At 37.8% G+C, this 21,213-nt stretch overlaps 1 protein-coding gene across 8 annotated transcripts in view; it reads left to right on the forward strand.

Moving 5' to 3' along the window:
• The first annotated feature begins 6,272 nt into the window (after positions 1-6,272).
• The window catches only part of LOC145297921 (uncharacterized), a 209,600-nt gene continuing 194,659 nt past the window's right edge, over positions 6,273-21,213 (forward strand). For all 8 annotated transcript variants that reach the window (XM_080144859.1, XM_080144485.1, XM_080144663.1 and 5 more), the window contains exon 1: positions 6,273-6,428. In XM_080144859.1, coding sequence (XP_080000985.1) covers positions 6,413-6,428 — 16 coding nt within the window. In that variant the 5' untranslated portion in view covers positions 6,273-6,412. The remainder of the gene's footprint in view (positions 6,429-21,213) is intronic.

The following is a 21,213-nucleotide window of genomic DNA, read 5'->3' on the forward strand; positions in this document are numbered from 1 at the left end:
AGAAGGATCCCACCATCTTTCCAGCGACCTTGGCAACAGACCTGATGTACGTGTTCCATTTCAGATCAGGAGTAAAGGACAAACCCTGAAGCTTGTCAAAATACGGGGTTCTCCTAGACGAGAGCGATCCATTTCAATTGAAGCTAGATGAGGAACAGAGCGTTGATGATGTAAAGATAGAAGCTTGGTTTTAGATGCATTAAAGGTAACCAGCCATGTCTTCCCCCACTGAACCACGCGCTCAAGATCAGAGGAGAGGGAATCAGAGAGAGCTTTGTCATTTACGGCCTTTGATGTATTGCCATAGATGGTCGTGTCATCAGCATAGATGTTAACGAATGATTTAAGTATGTGTTTTGGAAGATCATTGATGTAGATCAGGAAGAGAGTTGGGCCCAGAATGGGCCCCTGGGGGACTCCAGCATTAATACTGTGGGCCTCTGATTTCTACCCATCAACCAATACTCTTATGAGCCTATCAGAGAAATGATTTAATTATTGAGAAAACATTTCCAGTTATACTGTAGCTGGAAATCTTGTGAAGTAGGCCCTTATGCCATACCTTATTGAAGGCCTTCGATATGTCAAGAGCAATTGCCCTTTGTTGACAGATTCACTAATCCTATAGGATATAACTGTGAGCACATCAGCTGTAGATCTAGCAGAACGGAAACCATATTGCATGTCACTAAGAAGGTTAGTTCTGCTGAGGTGGTTGACTACTTCTTTATTTAATATGGATTCCAGTAACTTACTCATAACACACAAGAGACTTATTGGTCTGTACTGAGAGGGAGATGACTTATCACCTGAGTTCTTAAATACAGGGCATACTGACAAGGTTTTCCAGGATGTTGGAAAGCACTTTTCCTTAAGGCAACGCTTAAACAGTTTTGTAAGTATAGGGGCAAGTTCTGGTCGAAGCTTTTTCAACACTATAATTGGAATGCCGTCTAGGCCAGTTGCTTTACTGGAATCAAGGTTCTTGATTAGTTTGGCGACATAACGCACAGATATTTGTGTGTTGTCTGTTGTAGGAGGAAATTGGTTGATGACCTTCGTTGCAGAAGGTAGAGTTAGCTGCAAAGTTCTTAGCAAATAATTTGACCTTGTCTGATGCTGATGAGATGACCTCAGGTCCATTGATAATGATTGGGATAGAACGCACGCTTCTGTTCAGGATCCTGCTTGCCATTTGCCAAAACTAGTGGGAACCAAATTGCTGCTCAACTACTTTGGATTTGATGGACTGAGCATATAGCTCTCTTGCATTTTTTATTACTCTTTTACAGTGGTTGCTGGCAGTCCTGAAAGCAGCTTAAGTCTCAGTACATCTATTACGTTTGTAGCTATGGAAAAAGTGATTTCTGTGCACAATGGCAGCAGCACATTCTGGAGAGAACCATGGCTGGCTGTTAGATTTTTGTTGGAATTTTTTTGCTGGCATGAATCGGTTTATGCCTACAATTAACCATTCGGTCAGGTCTGATACTATAGAGGACAGATTCTTTTTAAACATGGAATGCAAAGGTAGATCAGATATGAATGTACGGAAGCTATCCCAGTCAGCCATAGAGTATCGGTATACAGTACGGTAGAGAGGTACATCTGAAGACTTATTGTATTTCATTTTTATCTTAACTGCTACAATAGAGTGGTCGGAGGATCCCAGGGGAGATAGAACGGAACATGAACATAGCTCAGGGTAAGTTGCGAGAAAAAGGTCTAGAAGGCTTCCATACTAACCGGTAGTATCGGACACACGGGTGGGTTCGTGAACAATCTGAGTGAGGTAATAGGCAATGTCAAAATCATGACAAAACCTCCCCTCATCATTTGTGTTATTTGAGTTGGTCAGCCATTCCACATTATGGACATTGAAGTCACCACAAATGTGAATGTTAGCCGAAGGATGAGCAGACAGGATGAGGTCAATTTTCTCAGATATACTCTTAAAGACAGTAACCCCGCTGTTGTGGGGGCGATAGAGGGCAAATATGAATGCGGTGGTGTAAGCAAGTGCAACCCAGAAGCACATATAAGGGTCTTTTCTGGAGATATCTCTACCACACGGAAAGACATCTTTAATGTAGGCACATATTCCATGTCCATGGCGATCTTGGGGGTCAGATTTATATGTTAAGTTAGAGTATCCGTTAATTATGAACTCATCTAGGGAAGTGGTCGGCCCTATGCCAGTTTCGCTTAGAAAGAGTAAGTCCGGTTTCGTCTCCTGTAATTGAGTTTCAACCTCTGGAAGGTTGGAACATAGACCCCTGATGTTGGAGAAGGGGACATGGTAGTAGGGGTCTACGTTGGAGGATGGGGTTCTAGGTTTATTCGTGTTTTTTTTTTTTTTTTGAGATATTTCATGTTGAGTTTTTGGGGTTTGTGGAACAGGTTGACAGACTTGGTTAGAGTAGGACAGAGAGGTAAAGTAAGAGAGAGAAAGGCAAGAATTTTTTTTTTTTTTGTAGCACATGATAAGGTAAAGCCGTAACAATTACCCACTAGTATAGCATCGAGAGGTCCCACCAGAAGCTACTGGATGGTCCAGAATCCATTCACCAAATGGCTATACAGCAGCCCCAGTACTTTATACCTGGTGATAGGACAGCCTCCTTAGTGGTTAATCCAAGGTTCGGGTCCCTGACTATCAGGCAGATAACGTCAGCCCAGATGAAATGTTTACCTCCAGCACCTTTACTAGTGACGTGGCCACAAGGATAGACATAGAAACAGAAAAAATTTCTGACATCTCAAGCTACTGTTCACAAAGTACTACCGACCTGGAGAGCAGCTTTTTCTTCACCTTTGTCAGAAAAATCACTCTTTGGAAATGAGGGACAAAAAAAGGAGAAGTGAGAGTTACTGGAGCTGCTGATAACACAACTACAGTGTATTATCTCCATTTAAAAAAAAAATGCAAGGACTTATTAATATCTACTTATTATAAGTCCGTTATTCCGTTCCTAGTTTAGGAGGATATTTGAAAATAGTCTCCTCTCCCATAATTATACATGGATATTTTTTTTGGCTTCATCTAACCTCGATAGAGAATGATTCGAGCATTCAAGCTTTACCTTATAAGATACCGTAATGGAACTTTCAATTTGTGAGGTTGGGTTTTTTTTTTTTTTTGTATTAATTTAGTTTGGAAGAACCAATTTGAAAACTGGTTAAGAGTAATACAATTTGGCTTAGGTACTAAGTTTAGACTGGTTAAGAAATAATGCATGCTGCAGAGAAAAAGCATTTTTCAGAGTTTAGTTATAATTTGGAGAAAAACAACAGAAAAAAAGAGTAAAAACAAAATAAGTGCAGTTGAAATGTTCAGAAATTTAGTCAAACCTGGAAAAAAATAAATAAATGAATAGAAAATAATGTCTGCAATACACAAATTTTTGCGATATTAAGACAGGGGGATTTTAAAATTATAGATAGAAAATGGCTTAACTTAGCTTTTGGAAGAGTTTGACCATGCAGTCTCAAGTTCATATCGAAGAGGAGAGAAGGGCCTGCATTTATATTAAATGCTTGTGTGTGTGGGCACTTTAATTTTAACTTCTATGTATGGCATAATCACGTTGACACACCGATTCCCACTGGATCACCGAAGTTAAGCAACGTTAAACTTGGTCAGTACTAAATGGGTGACCATTTGGAACTTCCAGGTGCTGTATGTGCTCTCTGTTTATCTCGGCATTGTTTCCAGTCATCCTGGACATTTCCTTGCCACTGGACTCAAACAGTGATGATTCAGGATAGGTGTGGTTGCGGATTGCGCAACCCTTGCCTCACATTTGCATGTGCAGCTGCCCCTACAAGGGGTATTCTTCGTCTTTCGAGACTGAATGGAGGCATCGGCATCGGTGTGCACTTCTTCACAAATACATGTAGTGAACAAACGTCTCACACATAATGTCTGTTTGTCTCAGATCAAAAGAATCACATAATAGTTGCTATATTTTACATGAGTTTTATTTGTCTTATGATTTTCTTGTCAGAGTTTGGCACGCTGAGTCTCTTTCGACAGATGCCACCATCTCAGCTGGCCAGGAGACAGGGACCTACGGGAAATCGTGTGGGATGGCCCCCAGGGCGATCAATGCCTTGCGGCATAGGAAAGCCTTACCTATCTTACTGGAGACATAGACAAGCTGTTTGGTTTTCCTTGGAGCACCGGCGACTTCAGTTGTGGCCACCTCTACCACAATGCCACCGTCCACTCCCAAATCTTCTTCTATTGCACCTCGCATGGAAAGCTTGACAGGAAAGACGTCTTCTTTTGCAATTCCCATAGCTAAAGCTGTTTTGACAGGAATTATGGAGCTTTGGCAGCCCGAATCTGCGATCATAGGGATTTCTATGGGCGTCGGGTTGGAGGCCGTGAGAGGATGACCAAGCTTCTCATGATCATCGGCAAATGGTGTGAGCCTCGCGATCAATACAGGATGCGGCTTGGAGGGTCGGGCTATCCACTTGCCTTCAAACACATGGTGTTCCACAGGTGCCCGGCTGTTATAGACTGAGGGTCTGGTTTCTGTGGCACATAGCTGGTCGTATAAAGTAGCGTTCTCGTCATCCTCCATATTTAGAGCTTCACTGGACCTCTTTGAGTTTTTCCTGTTGTTTTTAGGGTTCTGAGAGCATGACCGGTAATTTCTGTCCCCAAACATTGCAAGCGGCACACTTATTGCAGTTTGAAGTGTAACCCTAACTCTTTACTGAGCATTTAGAGCAGGTGGAGGACCAAGCTTCACAGAACTTGAATCGCGTGTTTCTGTCATTCACCTTGGCATGGCGGGCCCCACCACATGCCCAGCATTTTGCTTGATCGGAGCTGTTGGGTGGGTTATTATTGTTAGTATGACGGGACTTATAAGAGGCATTTTGGGACATGGCAGAGGTACTCTCCCTGACGGCAGTTCTAGTGGCTTTTCCTTGCTCTTTTTGAGCAATGAAATCAATAGTCTCTGCAAGAGTCCTGTCTGTTTTAGCATCCCCCAGGACATCACTAAGAATCTCGGGGTCCGCGATCCCTCTTATCAGGTTGTCCTTGATGATTTCCGCGCTGTAATCAAATGTATGACCGCAGCCCGGCTCCTTGCACTTGACAGTATATTGACATAGGGCGACTTGCCCTTTAAGAGTGGCGAGGAAATTTCTACTGGGAGTTCCGGGTGCTTGCATCATTCTGCTGATCCTGATGCGATGGACCAGCGTGCTTTCCTCCCTGACTGCTAGGCGTTTGATTGCAGCAAGGAGGTCATCTTCAGGCATAGATGACACGTCCCTTTGGAGGTCTCTCATTAGATCGTTCCGCAAATCCTTGTCGCAGCAATGAAATCCAAAATCAGAATGTATCCAAAAGATTGTACAAGAATAACTTTCTGTTCTCACTTCCAGTTTGTCTTAGAAAAAAACTGCCTACTTCCGCTTTCGGTTTAGCAGAAGTTGAATATGCGTATTTTTCTCTCAATCAATCTACAATTGATTTACTGCAAACCGGAAGTGAGAACAGAAAGTTATTCTTGTACAATCTTTTGGATACATTACACACTTCATGATTTTAGACACTGACGAGAACAACATAGATGATATGTCGTTCACCTTCCTTCTATGATGCAACTGATAACTGTGAAGATGGATGGTGACTTGTCTTGAGATTAGGCTCGCTGGAACCAGGCTTACAGGCTGCATCCGTTACACTCGAAGAATGTCGTTCTCGTTAGTGTCTGAAACAATGGAGATGAAGACTATGAACTCACATGCATGAACATAGGGCATGATATGGCATCTGGAACCTATCTAATCACCACTTGTCAAGGCCCGAAAGATCAGCCAAATAGTTTCTGAGAAAAAGTGGAATGGACAAACAGACAGACAAATAAAAAGAACTATAAATAATTTCCTTTTTCATTTACACTTCTTGGTCTTCAGGACAAGATCATAGCGTATTATCTGTTTTGATGCTACACTTCACTATTTCTGTCCTCGGTCAGTGGAGGAGAAATCTGTCATGACCGAGGCCATTTTTGTTTTTGATCCTATTCAGAGTGCTCCTTTTTTGGGGAGCTGAATTTTCCCCACATTAAAAACCTACCTTGTGTATAACTCTGCCCTCGTGGGAAGGCAAGTAAATAGGAACATGCATTCTATTTTTGTTTCTTGGTAATGACGTCATCAATTTATTGCTTAGCAACAAGTGTTGATTTCAAGAAAAAAAATTCACCATTTTATTTTAAAAATGTGTATATTCAATGACGTCATAAAATAACGATTCTTTGACGTTATCATGAAATTAAAAGTCTAAAGAAGAGACTGTAGAACACATTTTTAGCAAATCTGTGCAGCATTATCTGGATTTCGTTTCGAGTTATAAAAAAAAAAAACTAGCAAGAAATTTTGAATGGTCACTTATTCAGGTTAGTTATCGATAATTTCCGACACATTTTTTGCATTTCTTCACAATCACATCGCCAGGGAAAGTAGCATCTGTTCGATTTTTCTTATTTTAAATAAACCAATTTACAGTAAAGTTTTAAAGATCGCTACGGAGAAACAAGATGGCTGCCCGATTTCGAGTTTTATGTAAAAATGAAAACGAAATCAAACGGAAACGAAAACCGAAATCATCATACTTATTAAAAATGTTTTGTTGTCTTCATACATAAATTAGAATTATTTCTTAAGTTTTTTTAAAAAATTATTTTAAATCAACGAGAGTGAAAAACATTTTTTTTTGCTTGTGTAGATTGCTGATCTTTTAAACCAACGCATTTTCAGGTGAAAACATTATTACGCACGTGTCATATAGAAATTAGTATAAATTCAAAAAAATAGAAAAAACTGAGACACTTTTGCATGCCCATGACAGGAAGCGTCGAGATGAGTTATTGGACTTTGTTCTTTGAATGCCCTCTATCGGCCGTTCTGTGAAACTCAAATCTAAACAGGTGTCTCTGATTATACAAAAATATATAACGAAATAAAGAACAAGAAAATATATGAAAATCATAATATTCATTGTATAAAAGATGTATCAAAATATAATTTTAAAGTTTTAATAGTATTTCTTTTCATAGAAATAAGAAATAAATATGTAAAAAAACATGAAACATTTATAGATTGTTTTTAGAATTTTTTTTTTTTTTTTTACAGTATAAAAATGTATCAAAATATAATTTTAGTTTGTCACTGTAGCAAAATATAATTTTAAAAACACAAAACATTTATAGAGGTTGTAGGGGTGCAGAAGTTTAAGTAAAATTAAATCTCTTTGCCCCAAACAAAATAATAAAAAAAGAATGAAACAAAATGACACCTCCTTCTGATTCAAAAATGCACCACATTTATTTTTTAACAAAAACAATAAGGTGAATAACTAAAGGTCCGATCAGTGAAAATTCTTTCGAAGTCATTATGAGTAGAATGTTAGATGAAAGTCCTTCATGGAATCAAGGAGTTTAGAAGGTTACAGTCCTATGTGAAATTAATGAGATTATTTTAAAGTTTGAGTTTAGAAGGTTACAGTCCTATGTGAAATTAATGAGATTATTTTAAAGTTTGAGTTTAGAAGGTTACAGTCCTATGTGAAATTAATGAGATTATTTTAAAGTTTGAGTTTAGAAGGTTACAGTCCTATGTGAAATTAATGAGATTATTTTAAAGTTTGAGTTTAGAAGGTTACAGTCCTATGTGAAATTAATGAGATTATTTTAAAGTTTGAGTTTAGAAGGTTACAGTCCTATGTGAAATTAATGAGATTATTTTAAAGTTTGAGTTTAGAAGGTTACAGTCCTATGTGAAATTAATGAGATTATTTTAAAGTTTGAGTTTAGAAGGTTACAGTCCTATGTGAAATTAATGAGATTATTTTAAAGTTTGAGTTTAGAAGGTTACAGTCCTATGTGAAATTAATGAGATTATTTTAAAGTTTGAGTTTAGAAGGTTACAGTCCTATGTGAAATTAATGAGATTATTTTAAAGTTTGAGTTTAGAAGGTTACAGTCCTATGTGAAATTAATGAGATTATTTTAAAGTTTGAGTTTAGAAGGTTACAGTCCTATGTGAAATTAATGAGATTATTTTAAAGTTTGAGTTTAGAAGGTTACAGTCCTATGTGAAATTAATGAGATTATTTTAAAGTTTGAGTTTAGAAGGTTACAGTCCTATGTGAAATTAATGAGATTATTTTAAAGTTTGAGTTTAGAAGGTTACAGTCCTATGTGAAATTAATGAGATTATTTTAAAGTTTGAGTTTAGAAGGTTACAGTCCTATGTGAAATTAATGAGATTATTTTAAAGTTTGAGTTTAGAAGGTTACAGTCCTATGTGAAATTAATGAGATTATTTTAAAGTTTGAGTTTAGAAGGTTACAGTCCTATGTGAAATTAATGAGATTATTTTAAAGTTTGAGTTTAGAAGGTTACAGTCCTATGTGAAATTAATGAGATTATTTTAAAGTTTGAGTTTAGAAGGTTACAGTCCTATGTGAAATTAATGAGATTATTTTAAAGTTTGAGTTTAGAAGGTTACAGTCCTATGTGAAATTAATGAGATTATTTTAAAGTTTGAGTTTAGAAGGTTACAGTCCTATGTGAAATTAATGAGATTATTTTAAAGTTTGAGTTTAGAAGGTTACAGTCCTATGTGAAATTAATGAGATTATTTTAAAGTTTGAGTTTAGAAGGTTACAGTCCTATGTGAAATTAATGAGATTATTTTAAAGTTTGAGTTTAGAAGGTTACAGTCCTATGTGAAATTAATGAGATTATTTTAAAGTTTGAGTTTAGAAGGTTACAGTCCTATGTGAAATTAATGAGATTATTTTAAAGTTTGAGTTTAGAAGGTTACAGTCCTATGTGAAATTAATGAGATTATTTTAAAGTTTGAGTTTAGAAGGTTACAGTCCTATGTGAAATTAATGAGATTATTTTAAAGTTTGAGTTTAGAAGGTTACAGTCCTATGTGAAATTAATGAGATTATTTTAAAGTTTGAGTTTAGAAGGTTACAGTCCTATGTGAAATTAATGAGATTATTTTAAAGTTTGAGTTTAGAAGGTTACAGTCCTATGTGAAATTAATGAGATTATTTTAAAGTTTGAGTTTAGAAGGTTACAGTCCTATGTGAAATTAATGAGATTATTTTAAAGTTTGTGTTTTATCTGGCGAAGTTCACCTTACTTAAAAGTCCCATGAGAAAAGTAATTTGTGAGAAAAGTAATTCGTTGTAATTAATTAGAAAATGTGTGGAATGGATGCATGTGGGCACAAGTGATTTTTGAGTGTCCACATGGCGTGTGTAATCATGGTGTTGACGGCTTCAGTAGCAACGATGTTATGAAGACGAGAGGCATGTTCTTGTGTGTCGTCGAAGAAAGGAAGAAGACTGAAATGACTGAATAAACGAAATGAATTGAATTAACTGAATTAATTCTAGAAGACTCTTTGATGCGTTTTTATACATTTTGGGCTCCAAAAACAAGATTGCTACTGCTGATATTTTGTTTTTTTTTGGAAAAGCATTAAAAGGACAATCAATTTTGTTTTTTGGAAAAGCGTTAAAAGGACAATCTTCTGAATTTTCTTATTGGTCGCTTGTGTCAGGTGATACTGTCGCCAACTACATCCACCAGAAATATGTTTATTTTACTTTTGTTGTTGTGAGAAAAGTGTGTGGGTATATTTGAAATTGTGCCGTTGCTGGAAAAACTTATTTTTGTGCAAAATGCGCTGGGAAATTAAAATGAATAAAGGTTTGTTTATTTGTGTGTGCGTGTGTGCGTATGTGAGTGACTGCACAAGGTTTAAGGATACTTTTTTTCTAGTACTTGTGCATAATTTGAACCAGACGTTTCCATGTATGTTTTTTTTTTTTTTTTACACGGTGGTCACCACTAATCAAGGCCCGGAAGCCACTCAGGGATAAGGGTTATTGCAAGTACAGTACGTTAGTGTGGAGATTTGATGAAGTATTTACTTAAGGGGACGGTTTATTAGGAATTTGTTAACGTTGGACTTGAACACATCCAAGTTGTAGTTAGGTGGGAAGCAGGCAGACGGAACAGTTCCACAGGCATGCAGTTGATTGCAGTTCTAAGAAAGAAGCTTTGTTCATGGAATCCACGTTTTGATTTAGGCACAGATAAAGAGTGGAAGAAATTTTTGACAGTGGATTCAGCTAGACGGGTGTTTTTCGTGAAGGATTGGCGAGGGGGGGACCAGAGATTGGAGTTCAGACGAGCACCTGCCATGGAAATAACGATAAATCAAGAATAGGCTCACAACGTCTCTTCTGTAGGAGAGAGGTTGCAGTCTATTTTGTACTCTGTCAAGGCAGGATAGGCTGTTTTTAGCAGCTCCTGCCCAGATATGGCAGCAGTATTCCATCCTTGGACATACTTGGCTTTTATATAGATAGAGAATTGCATCAGTAGTGAGATGTCTTCTGGAGCGGTAGAAGGATCCCTCCATCTTTCCAGCGACCTTGGCAACAGACTTGATGTACGTGTTCCATTTCAGATCAGGAGTAAAGGACAAACCCAGAAGCTTGTCAAAACACGGGGCTTCTCCTAGACGAGAGCCATCCATTTCAATTGATGCCAGATGGGGATCAGAGCGTTGATGATGTAAAGATAGGAGTTTGGTTTTAGATGCATTAAAGGTAACCAGCCATGACTTCCCCCACTGAACCATGCACTCGAGATCAGAAGAGAGAGAATCAGAGAGAACTTTGTCATTTACAGCCTTTGATGTGTTGCCGTAGATGGTCGTGTCATCAGCATAGATGCCAACGAATTTTTTTTTTTTTTTTTTTTTTTTTACACATTGGTCACCACTTATCAAGGCCCGGAAGCCACTCAGGGATAAGGGTTATTGTAAGTACATTACGTTATTGTGGAGATTTGATGAAGTGTTTACTTAAGGGGATGGTTCATTAGGAATTTGTTAACGTTGGACTTGAACACATCCAAGTTGTAGTCAGGTGGGAAGCAGGCAGACGGAACAGAGTTGCATAGGCATGCAGTTCTAAGAAAGAAGCTTTGTTCATGGAATCCACGTTTTGATTTAGGCACAGATAAAGAGTGGGGGAAATTTTTGACAGTGGATTCAGCTAGACGGGTGTTTTTCGTGAAAGATTGGCGAGGGGAGACCAGAGATTGGAGTTCAGACGAGCACCTGCCATGGAAATAACGATAAAACAAGGATAGGCTTGATTGGAATGATTTAAGTATGTGTTTAGGGAGGTCATTGATGTAGATCAGGAAGAGAGTTGGGCCCAAGATTGACCCTTGAAGGATTCCAGCATTAATACTGCAGGCCTCTGATTTTTGTCCATCGATCACTACTCTTATGAGCCTATCGGAGAGAAATGATTTAATGATTGAGAAAACATTTCCAGTTATACCGTAGCTGGAAATCTTGTGAAGTAGGCCCTTATGCCATACCTTGTCAAAGGCCTTTGATATGTCAAGAGCAATTGCCCTAGAAAGGAAGCCTTTGTCAAGAGATTCACTAATCCTGTGAAATATAACCGTTAGCACATCTGCGATAGATCTTGCAGAATGGAAACCATATTGTGTGTCACTAAGAAGATTGTTTCTGCTGAGGTGGTTTACTATTTCTCTATTTAATATGGATTCCAGCAACTTACTCATAACACACAAGAGGCTTATTGGTCTGTACTGAGAGGGATATGACTTATCACCTGAATTCTTAAATACAGGGATACTGATGAGGTTTTCCAGGGAGTCGAAAAGCACTTCTCCTTAAGGCAACGCTTAAGCAGTTTCGTAAGTATGGGAGAAGTTCTGGTTGAAGCTTTTTTAATACTATAATTGGGATGCCGTCACGGCCAGTTGCTTTACTGGAATCAAGGTTCTTGATTAGCTTGGCAACCTCATGCACAGATATTTGTATGTTACCTAGCGTGTTCTGTGTTATAGGAGGAAATATGGGGAGTTGATGGCCTTCGTCGCATAGGGTAGAATTAGCTGCAAAGTTCTTGGCAAATAGTTTGGCCTTGTCTGATACTGACGAGATGACCTCTGGTCCATTGATAATGGTTGGGATAGAATGCACACTTCTGTTCAGGATCCTATTTGCTATTTGCCAAAACTGGTGGGAACCAAGCCGCTGATCAGCTACCTTGGATTTAACAGACTGGGCATATAGCTCTCTTGCATTTTTTATTACTCTTTTACAGTGGTTGCTGGCGTTCCTGAAAGCCGCTTTAGTCTCAGTCCATCTATTACGTTGGTAGTTATGGAAAAAGTGATTTCTGTGCGCGATAGCAGCAGCACATTCTGGGGAGAACCCTGGCTGGCTGTTAGGTTTTTGTTGGAATTTTTTAGATGGTATGAATTGGTCTATGCCTACAATTAACCATTCGGTCAGATCTGATACTATAGAGCACACATCCTTTTTAAACATGGAATGCAGAGGTAAATCAGATATGAATGTACGGAAGCTGTCCCAGTCAGCCATAGAGTATCGATATACAGTACAGTGGAGGGGTACGTCTGGGGACTTATTATATTTCATTTTTATCTTAACTGATACGACGGAGTGGTCGGAGGATCCTAGAAGAGAATGAATGGAACATGAACATAGCTCAGGGGAAGTTGAGAGAAAAAGGTCTAGGAGGCTTGCATATTGACCAGTAGTATTGGGCACACGGGTGGGTTTGCGAACAATCTGAGTGAGGTCATAAGCAATGGCAAAATCATGACAAAACCTCCCCTTGTCGTCTTTCTTATTTGAATGGGTCAGCCATTCCACGTTATGGACGTTGAAGTCACCACAGATGTGGATGTTAGCCGAGGGATGTGCAGACAGGATGTGGTCTATTTTCTCAGATATACTCTTAAAGATAGTAACTCCGCTGTTATGGGGCCGATAGAGTGCAAATAAAATGCAGTGGTGTAAGCAAGTGCAACCCGGAAGCACATATAGGGTAAATTAGGATCTTCTCTAGAGATATCCCTGCCACACGGGAAGCCATCTTTAATGTAGGCACATATTCCATGCCCATGGCGATCTTGGGGGTCAGATTTAGCTGTTTAGTTAGAGTATCCGTTAATTATGAACTCATCTAGGGAAGTGGTCGGCCCTATTCCAGTTTCACTTAGAAAGAATATGTCCAGTTTTGTAATTGAGGTTGGAACGTAGACCCCTGATGTTGGAGAAGGAGACCTGGTAGTAGGGGTCTACATTGGAAGATGGGGTTCTAGGTTTATTCGAGTTTTTTTTCTGGAGATAATTCATGTTGAGGTTTTGGGATTTGTGGAACATGTCGGTATACTTGGTTAGAGTAGTACAGAGAGGGAAAGTAAGAGAGAAAAAGACAGGAAATTTTTTTTTTTTTTTTTAGCACACGAAAAGGTAAAGCCGTAACAATTACCCACTAGTATGGCATCGAGAGGCCCCACCAGAGACTACTGCATGGTCCAGAATCCATTGACCAAATGGCAATACAGCAGTCCCAGTACTTTGCGCCTGCTGATAGGACAGCTTCCTTAGTGGTTAATCCAAGGTTCGGGTACCTGACTATCAGGCTAATAATGTCAGCCCAGCCAAAACGTTTACCTCCAGCACCCTTACTAGTGACATGGCCACAAGGATAGACATAGAGACAGAAAATTTCCGACATCTCAGACTACTGTTCTAAAAAGAAAGAACAATTCTCTATTTGGGTAATAATTATTATAATTGCACATTGGGATAATTTTAATCTAACAAAATATAGTAAGTGAACTAGTTTTTTAACTTTTATTTCTATCGGAGAAAGTTGAATATTTCATTTTATGTATTTTTTTTTTGCTGCAAAACAAATAAATTTATATATAATTTTTCAGTCCGTTCTTTTAATAATAAATAAAACTTTTCACTGAGTATTTCCAAATATTTTTAAAGTTAGCATTTTTCAGAGTTTTTTTTTTTTTTACAATCGGCTCGAAAAACAGTGTTTACCGATGTGTTTGAAAAATGCAAATGGTGTCATGCTTGCTGTTGCACACAGTAAGTTTGGGAAAACGAGTTTAAACAAAAAGATTATACAAAATATTGTTAGAAACTCACTCAATATATGTTTCCGTGACATAGGCAGACATGTATTTGGTGGGTTTCTAACAGTAGTTTGTATAATTTGTTTGTTTGAACTTATTTTCCCAAACTTACCGAGTTCAATAGCAATCATGCCGACATTTTTCTTTTTAAAATATATCGATAAACATTGTATGATTTTCGAAGTGATTACACGCTTTAAAGTGAGTAAAACCACTAAAAGCCTTTCCAGATAGGTAGAAGAGTAACTTATCTTGCCTTTAATAACATTTATTTGGTATATATTTGATTTTTGACAACTTTTTGGAATCTATGTGTATAATAATACAAACTCCTAAAAACATATCCAGTTAGGTAGAAAAGTAACTTATCTTGCATTTGATAACATTTATTTGTTATATATGTGTTTTTTGATAACTTAAAAAATTTTTTTTATTACTTTTTCACCCCCAAAAAGGCACATTTCCACTTGATGTAGGGGTGTACTATCAGGGACATAAGCTACAGGGGTACTATGTAGGGAGTTGGGCAGTAAGATATCGATTCACATTACACTTGAACTTCTGCATGCCAGTAGAGTTGGGGAAGCAGGGACCCGGAAGGGAATTCCAAAGTCTAGCGGTTCTGGGGAAGAAACTACTGGAGTAGAAAGCTCTCTTACATCTACGGATATCTGTATGGGTGTGATTTAGCTGCTTGTCGGGTTTGTCGGGAGTATTTACGTTGAGGGGGTACAAGTGCTTGCAGTTTGTCGGAGCATTCACCATTAAAGTACTTGTAGAACAGGCAGACGGATGCAACATTTCGTCGATGGGACAGAGGCTGAAGCCTAGATGACAATTCAGGACCTATCAGGTTGGCGACTCTCTTTTGAACCTTGTCCAGGAGTGATAGACTAGTAGTAGATGCACCATCCCAAATATGACAACAATAATCCATACATGGGCATATGGTGGCCTTATAGAAGTACAGGATACTTTTGGGCGTTAGTAGCACAATAGAGAAAACCTACCTTCTTCGCAGCGGTCCTAATGTAATTGTTCCAACACATGTTTCCTGTGAACATTAGACCGAGGAGTTTAAAAGATGTACTTTCAGATAAAGAGTCTTTGGCCATTGCTATTGGTGATAGAGAAGGTTTCTTATAGTTATTAAAGAAAACAAACTTAGTCTTGGCAGCATTGAATGTGACCATCCATTTTTGTCCCCATTTCACTACAGATTGGAGGTATTCCTCTTGTGTTTCTGCCATTTCCTTAGATATGTGTTCATTCGTTTTCCCCTCATGCCTGTTATAGAGAGTGGTGTCATCAGCAAATATACCCATCTCCGAAACAATTTTATCAGGGTAGTCATTTATGAATATCAGGAATAATAAAGGTCCAAGGATAGACCCCTGAGGTACTCCTGCATTTATATAATATTGTTTAGATATAGCGACTGTCGAGGACAATTTGAATTTTTCGCTTAAGAAGGATTCAATTACATTATGTTTTCTTCCAGTGATTCCATATGATCTAATTTTCCTTAGAAGACGATTGTACCATACTCTGTCAAAAGCCTTAGATATATCAAGAGTTACCACTCTACTTTTCCCTGTTTTGTCCAGTGAACGGTATATACTACAGTTAAGATATATGCTGTTGAATGGGCTTGCATATTGTTTATCAGTAAGGAGTTTAGCAGCTGTTAGGTGTTGGACTAGGGCTTGATTTACTAAGGACTCAAATATTTTGGTGAAAAGCAGGAGGAGGCTAATGGGGCGATAATTTAGTGGGTCAGTTCTTTCACCAGTATTCTTGAAGACTGGTACCACAGAAGCGGTTTTCCAGCAGTCGGGAAAGCAAGATTTGTTAAGGCATTTATTGTAAAGTTTGGAGAGAACTGAAGCAACCTCAGCAGAGTATTTTTTTTAATAGCACAGCCGGGATGATATCGAGTCCACATACTTTTGAGGTGTCTAGGTTTTTTATGATACCATGTACTTGAGAGGGGGTGATTTTCAAATCGTCTAGTGTGGCGTCTGTCCGCAAAGGAAAGTCGGGGAGTGGTGTGCCGGGTCCAGTGTGGAGTTCGAGGCAAACAAATTAGCCTTGTTGGTTGTTGTGCAAGCAACCTCATGATTGTTTGAGAGTGGGGGAATCGTTGACTGCCCAGTTATTTACTACACTGTTGTAGATTTTCCAGAAATCATGGGTTCCTAATTTCTGTTCTTCGATGCATTTTCTGGTGATTTCAGTGTAATCTGTCTTAACTGTCGCTATTACTCTCTTACAATTACTTCTAGCTTCTATATACTTTTGTCTGTTTGAACTGGACTTATGTTGGTTGAATCTGCAGAACGCATGCTGCTTTTGAGCAATGGCAGCTGCACAAGCAGAAGTAAACCAGTGGGGAGAGTAGGGTTTGCTATAGAATTTCCATGTGGGAACATGTGCTTCAATTGCAGTTTGAACCATTCAGTAGTCTCATTTAGACACTGTTCCGCTGAAAGAGAAAAGATATTTCGCCATGGGGCATCTCTGATGAGTTCCCTGATGGCTTCCCAGTCAGCTTTTTTGTAATACCTTATTGTTTTGAGTAGTAGGTCTTCAGTTTTGGCATTAGAGTTTAGGGCGATTTCAACCATTATCACGGCATGATCAGCATTCCCAAGTGAGCTGTGGGGATTCATTACACAATCATCAGGAATTGTGGTCAGAAACAGATCTAGAAGTGATGCGTGTTGTTCTTGCTGGTCTGGGAAACGAGTTAGAAACGTAACCATCTGTGATAGGGAATGAGATATAGAGAAGCTATGCGTTATGCTACCAGCTGCGTCTGTGTAAGTAAAGAATCCAAGCCAGTTGCTGTGGTGGACATTGAAGTCACTAAATACATGCACTTGTGTGCTAGTGTCGAGGGAAAGTGCTGTATCTATGCTGTCAGAGACTTTGTTTATAAGGGTGCAGTTCTGAGTTGAGGGAGAGCGGTAGAGAAAATAAAAGTAACTAATGTTATGTTGCATGTAAAGTCTAAAGCAAATAAACATTTGATCGTCCGATTCTAGTTTTGTTGAAAGGTGTTTTGAATATAGACTCCAAGCCCGTGTATATGTCTGTCAGAGTCCTTACAACAAAGTGGGAGATATCCAGGCATGTTAAAGTAGTTAGAGGGGATGGAGGAGTGTAGGTTAGTCTCACTTAGTGCTAAGATATCCAGAATGTTTTTTAGGAGAAATGCTTCAACATCATCTAAATTTGTTTTAAGCCCACGGATATTTGTGAATGCAAGTCTCAAGGGATGAGGCAGGTTGGGTTTGTTTGAGTTTAGGCCTGGTTTAAGTGTAATTTTTGATTGTACTGTCATTTTTTTTTTTAAGAGCTTCAGTTTAGGTAAGGGGTGCTGAACAAGTGGTTATGCAGAATACCAGACATGCAACACCAGTAGACCATCAGTTGACCTTTCATCTACTAGGATTGTGGCCTCAGGAAAGCCCACCGGGGATGAGTGCAGGGTCCCTTTCCATGCGCGACATGACACTAAAAACATCCCAATATTATACAACTGTTGATGGAGCAGCCGCTCTAAGCGCTACCAAAGAGTTAGGACCTCTGTACTACCAGTCGGAAACAACAGCCAGGAACTATTAATCCTGTACCCTCAACAAAGGTCAACCAAATCTAATTGCACTGGCATTATGGCATTCAAGCACTCCCAAGTGCCCAGGTTAGAGGAATAGGATGTGTCGGGAGTGGGGAAAATGACATTCATTGCCCTAGTCAGGAAACAAGATTGACCACTGAGTGTTTCTGTCAAATCCCTGTGATAGTACCTCTACACCTGGCTAGTAGGTAAAGAAGGAGTATGGAAGCTGGGTGATAGACAGTGCCTATCTACTCCTTAAGCAGTTTAGGTTTGCAAACCGGTAATTTGTTTGAGTCACCAGCTCTAGGAAGGTTGTCATCCAAGACTGGAGAGGTCTCCCTCCCCTTAGGTTTAGCTTCAGAGTTTTCTTACTCCTAGACGGATGACATGGAAAAATCTATGGGTCCATTAGCACTGAGAGGGTTTGCCCCGCACCTGGGTATTTCTGCGACCCCACATGGGTAGTTAATGTTACTGGGTTAGTTTATAAAGGTTATATATCTACTGAAAAATTACACTCCTCAAAGTGATTAAGGGCTATTGCTATTTCATTGTTACTGGAGGAGGGGGTTAGTAAAAGTTCATGCAGTAGAAGCAACTATATTTGCAACAGGTTTGTTTGAAAGGAGTTAATATATGATTTAATATTTTTCCTTTAAATTTATAATTTTTAATTTGTTTTTATTTATATGTTAGCTTAGGAATAGGATAACACATTACAGTATGGCTTGATATTAAGAATTAAACTAAAAATTTGTTGCCCAAACTCTGAATATTTTAGATGGCAGGAGGGTTAAGATGTATATTCAATGTAGATACAAGTAACGTCATTTTTGATATGGAGTACATACAGTACAGGTATAATTAAAAGTAAATTATAAGCTATGGCATATTCAGTATGTATAAGTAAATAGATATATGGGCAGAGTTCCAGTAAATGCGAATATATGGAGGTTGTAGGTATTAAGTATGTTTCCACTTCTAATGAAGGAAGATAACTTCAGCTTTCGTTTAAGAATTGGAAGTTGTATTTTGCATTACAGAGTATCGGTTCAGTTTTTGTATTTATCATTGCAAAACAAAGGAAGAAACAGGTATTGCTATGTAATGTAGATAGCTGTAAATTTAAGTACAGACTATGGCTAGTAAGTATCTACCTGGATAAAAATAAACTAATGCATGCCTTAGAGGTAGAAATGTGTAGATGTTTAGTGATAATGATTTTCTAATCAGTCAGCATGCGAAAAAGGCGTGTGTAATGTATGAGTGTTAGTGGCAGCTTGGGGAGTAGAGCAGATTATTAGTTTTCAGGAGAGAGGATTATACTTACAGAATACAATAGAGTTACATATTAGAATTTAGAGTTTCAAGTAAAGTTTAGTTAGAAAAAAAAGAACATTTTTTTTTTTTAACTTTAACATGCAAATTAGAGAAAGGCAGTCGTCTTGGAGGTAAAGTATATATTGGATATACTTTTTCGAATCTATGTGTACGGTAATACAAACCCAAAATTTAATTTAACTTGAAAATAATATTTAAAATACACATGCGTACACTGCACAAGCACCCTTATTATTAACATAATAATAATAGCAATAATAATAAAAAACTGGTGTAGATCGATTGACGCCACACTAACTAGTTGTGAAGGGTCAGGGAGGATGGAAAGACCGCGGTGGGAGAGTACTAACCAAATCTCCACTGGAAGTGTGCAAATCTGGTACCTTGGGGAGGTATTTTGTCACCCAAACCCCAGGAAACACCAATGACCGATGCCAACGAGAAATCAGTGACAACGGCTGTTGCGATAACATGCAACTATCTGCACAAGTGGTCAAGAGGAGGAGAACACTGAAAATCTGGGGAGACTTGTTGTCACTTGGTTTCCAGGGGACACCACAGATTACTGCTAGTGAGCGATCACTGATGATGGCCTGTGAGACAACTAATATGCTACACATTTCGATGAAAACATGGCGAAAAAATGGATACAGAAGAACAGAAAACCAAAACTTTAAATATAATTTCTGTATTTAAAGTAATAGTTATTTAAATATTTCAACATATAATCTTGTGGGCAAAATTTAGCTTCCCAATAAGGAGCACTTAGACTTAGGATAGGAACAAAAATAATAAGGAACATATTCCGATATATGTATATACGTGTACATTATATATTTCTTTTATATATATATATATATATATATATATATATATATATATATATATATATATATATATATATATATATATATATATATAAAAGAAATATATACGTGTACATTATATATTTCTTTTATATATATATATATATATATATATATATATAAAAGAAATATATAATGTACACGTAATATTTACACATTCGTGCATATATTACAACGATGCAATGCGGAAAATTCTGTGTAGCTTAATTGCCATATATATTTTTAAATTTTACTACCTAGCTCTACTTTAGTATCGAGCACTGTCGAAGTAAATACTGAAAATATTTACATAAAATCTTATGTAAATACATAATATATATATATAATTATTTTCACAGTCAGACAACGTCGCAGCTCACAAGAGCCATGACAGTCAACTGCTGATTGCTCACTAGGTTAGTGTGTTGTGATAGCATCATCCCAACGAGTATAAAAATTCCTACTTGTGAGACGTCGGCTTGAATTATAGCTGGTAGGTATTGGTATCGAAGAAAATTTCAGTACTTACTACTTAGGTCATAAATTCTGAGTTTCACCAGAGATTTGCAAGGTTGATGAACGTTACCGAACAAATTAAAAGTATTATTAGCCTTATTTTTTGCAATGAAGTTATTTAACGAAATAACCTGTTGATTTGATCTTGTATTTGTGTGTTGTAATGTTGTTTCGGCACTTGTACAAAATAGGAAACAAATTGTAAAGTAAAGGTAAATCAAAAAGTATCCGAAAAATTCCAAATGAAAAATTGCAAAAGTAATAATTGTATCCAAAAGATTACTTAAAAGTTGAAACTTGTGTGATACTATGGACGCCCCGCCCCCCTTCCGGCGTGTTAGGAAGTGATTCATAAAAGAGGAAAAACATGTTGGAGATAAATAAAAAAAACATAACAATGTCTAGAAATGATTAACCAAGAAACACAAAAACAGTTGGAAATGGAATGGCTGAGAATCATTTTCCACTTATCGGCCACTCTTAAACAAAAGACCAAGCATAGGATTTCCGATTTTGAGTTAATAAACTGTTAAGTAAAGGTGTTTTCTCATTGTTATTTGTTCGGCATCTACCCTATTCTTATTGTCGATATTATACTGTAAATGAGAGGATTACTACGCTGTCTCGCCGGATTGATCGGCACACTAACCCCCCCCCCCACAAAAAAAAAACAAATACAAAATATTTTGTTTCAGAACTTTTGAGATGAGGATTGATAATTTTGGAATATTTGGACTACTGTTCTCAATTTGTTATTTTCACGTTTTGATCGATGTAACCACTGGCCTTCTTCAAGTGCATTTTGTTGAACGAG

Source organism: Euprymna scolopes, chromosome 1 (assembly GCF_053919585.1).
Source record: "Euprymna scolopes isolate OS-2025 chromosome 1, ASM5391958v1, whole genome shotgun sequence".
NCBI classification, from domain to species: domain Eukaryota; kingdom Metazoa; phylum Mollusca; class Cephalopoda; order Sepiida; family Sepiolidae; genus Euprymna; species Euprymna scolopes.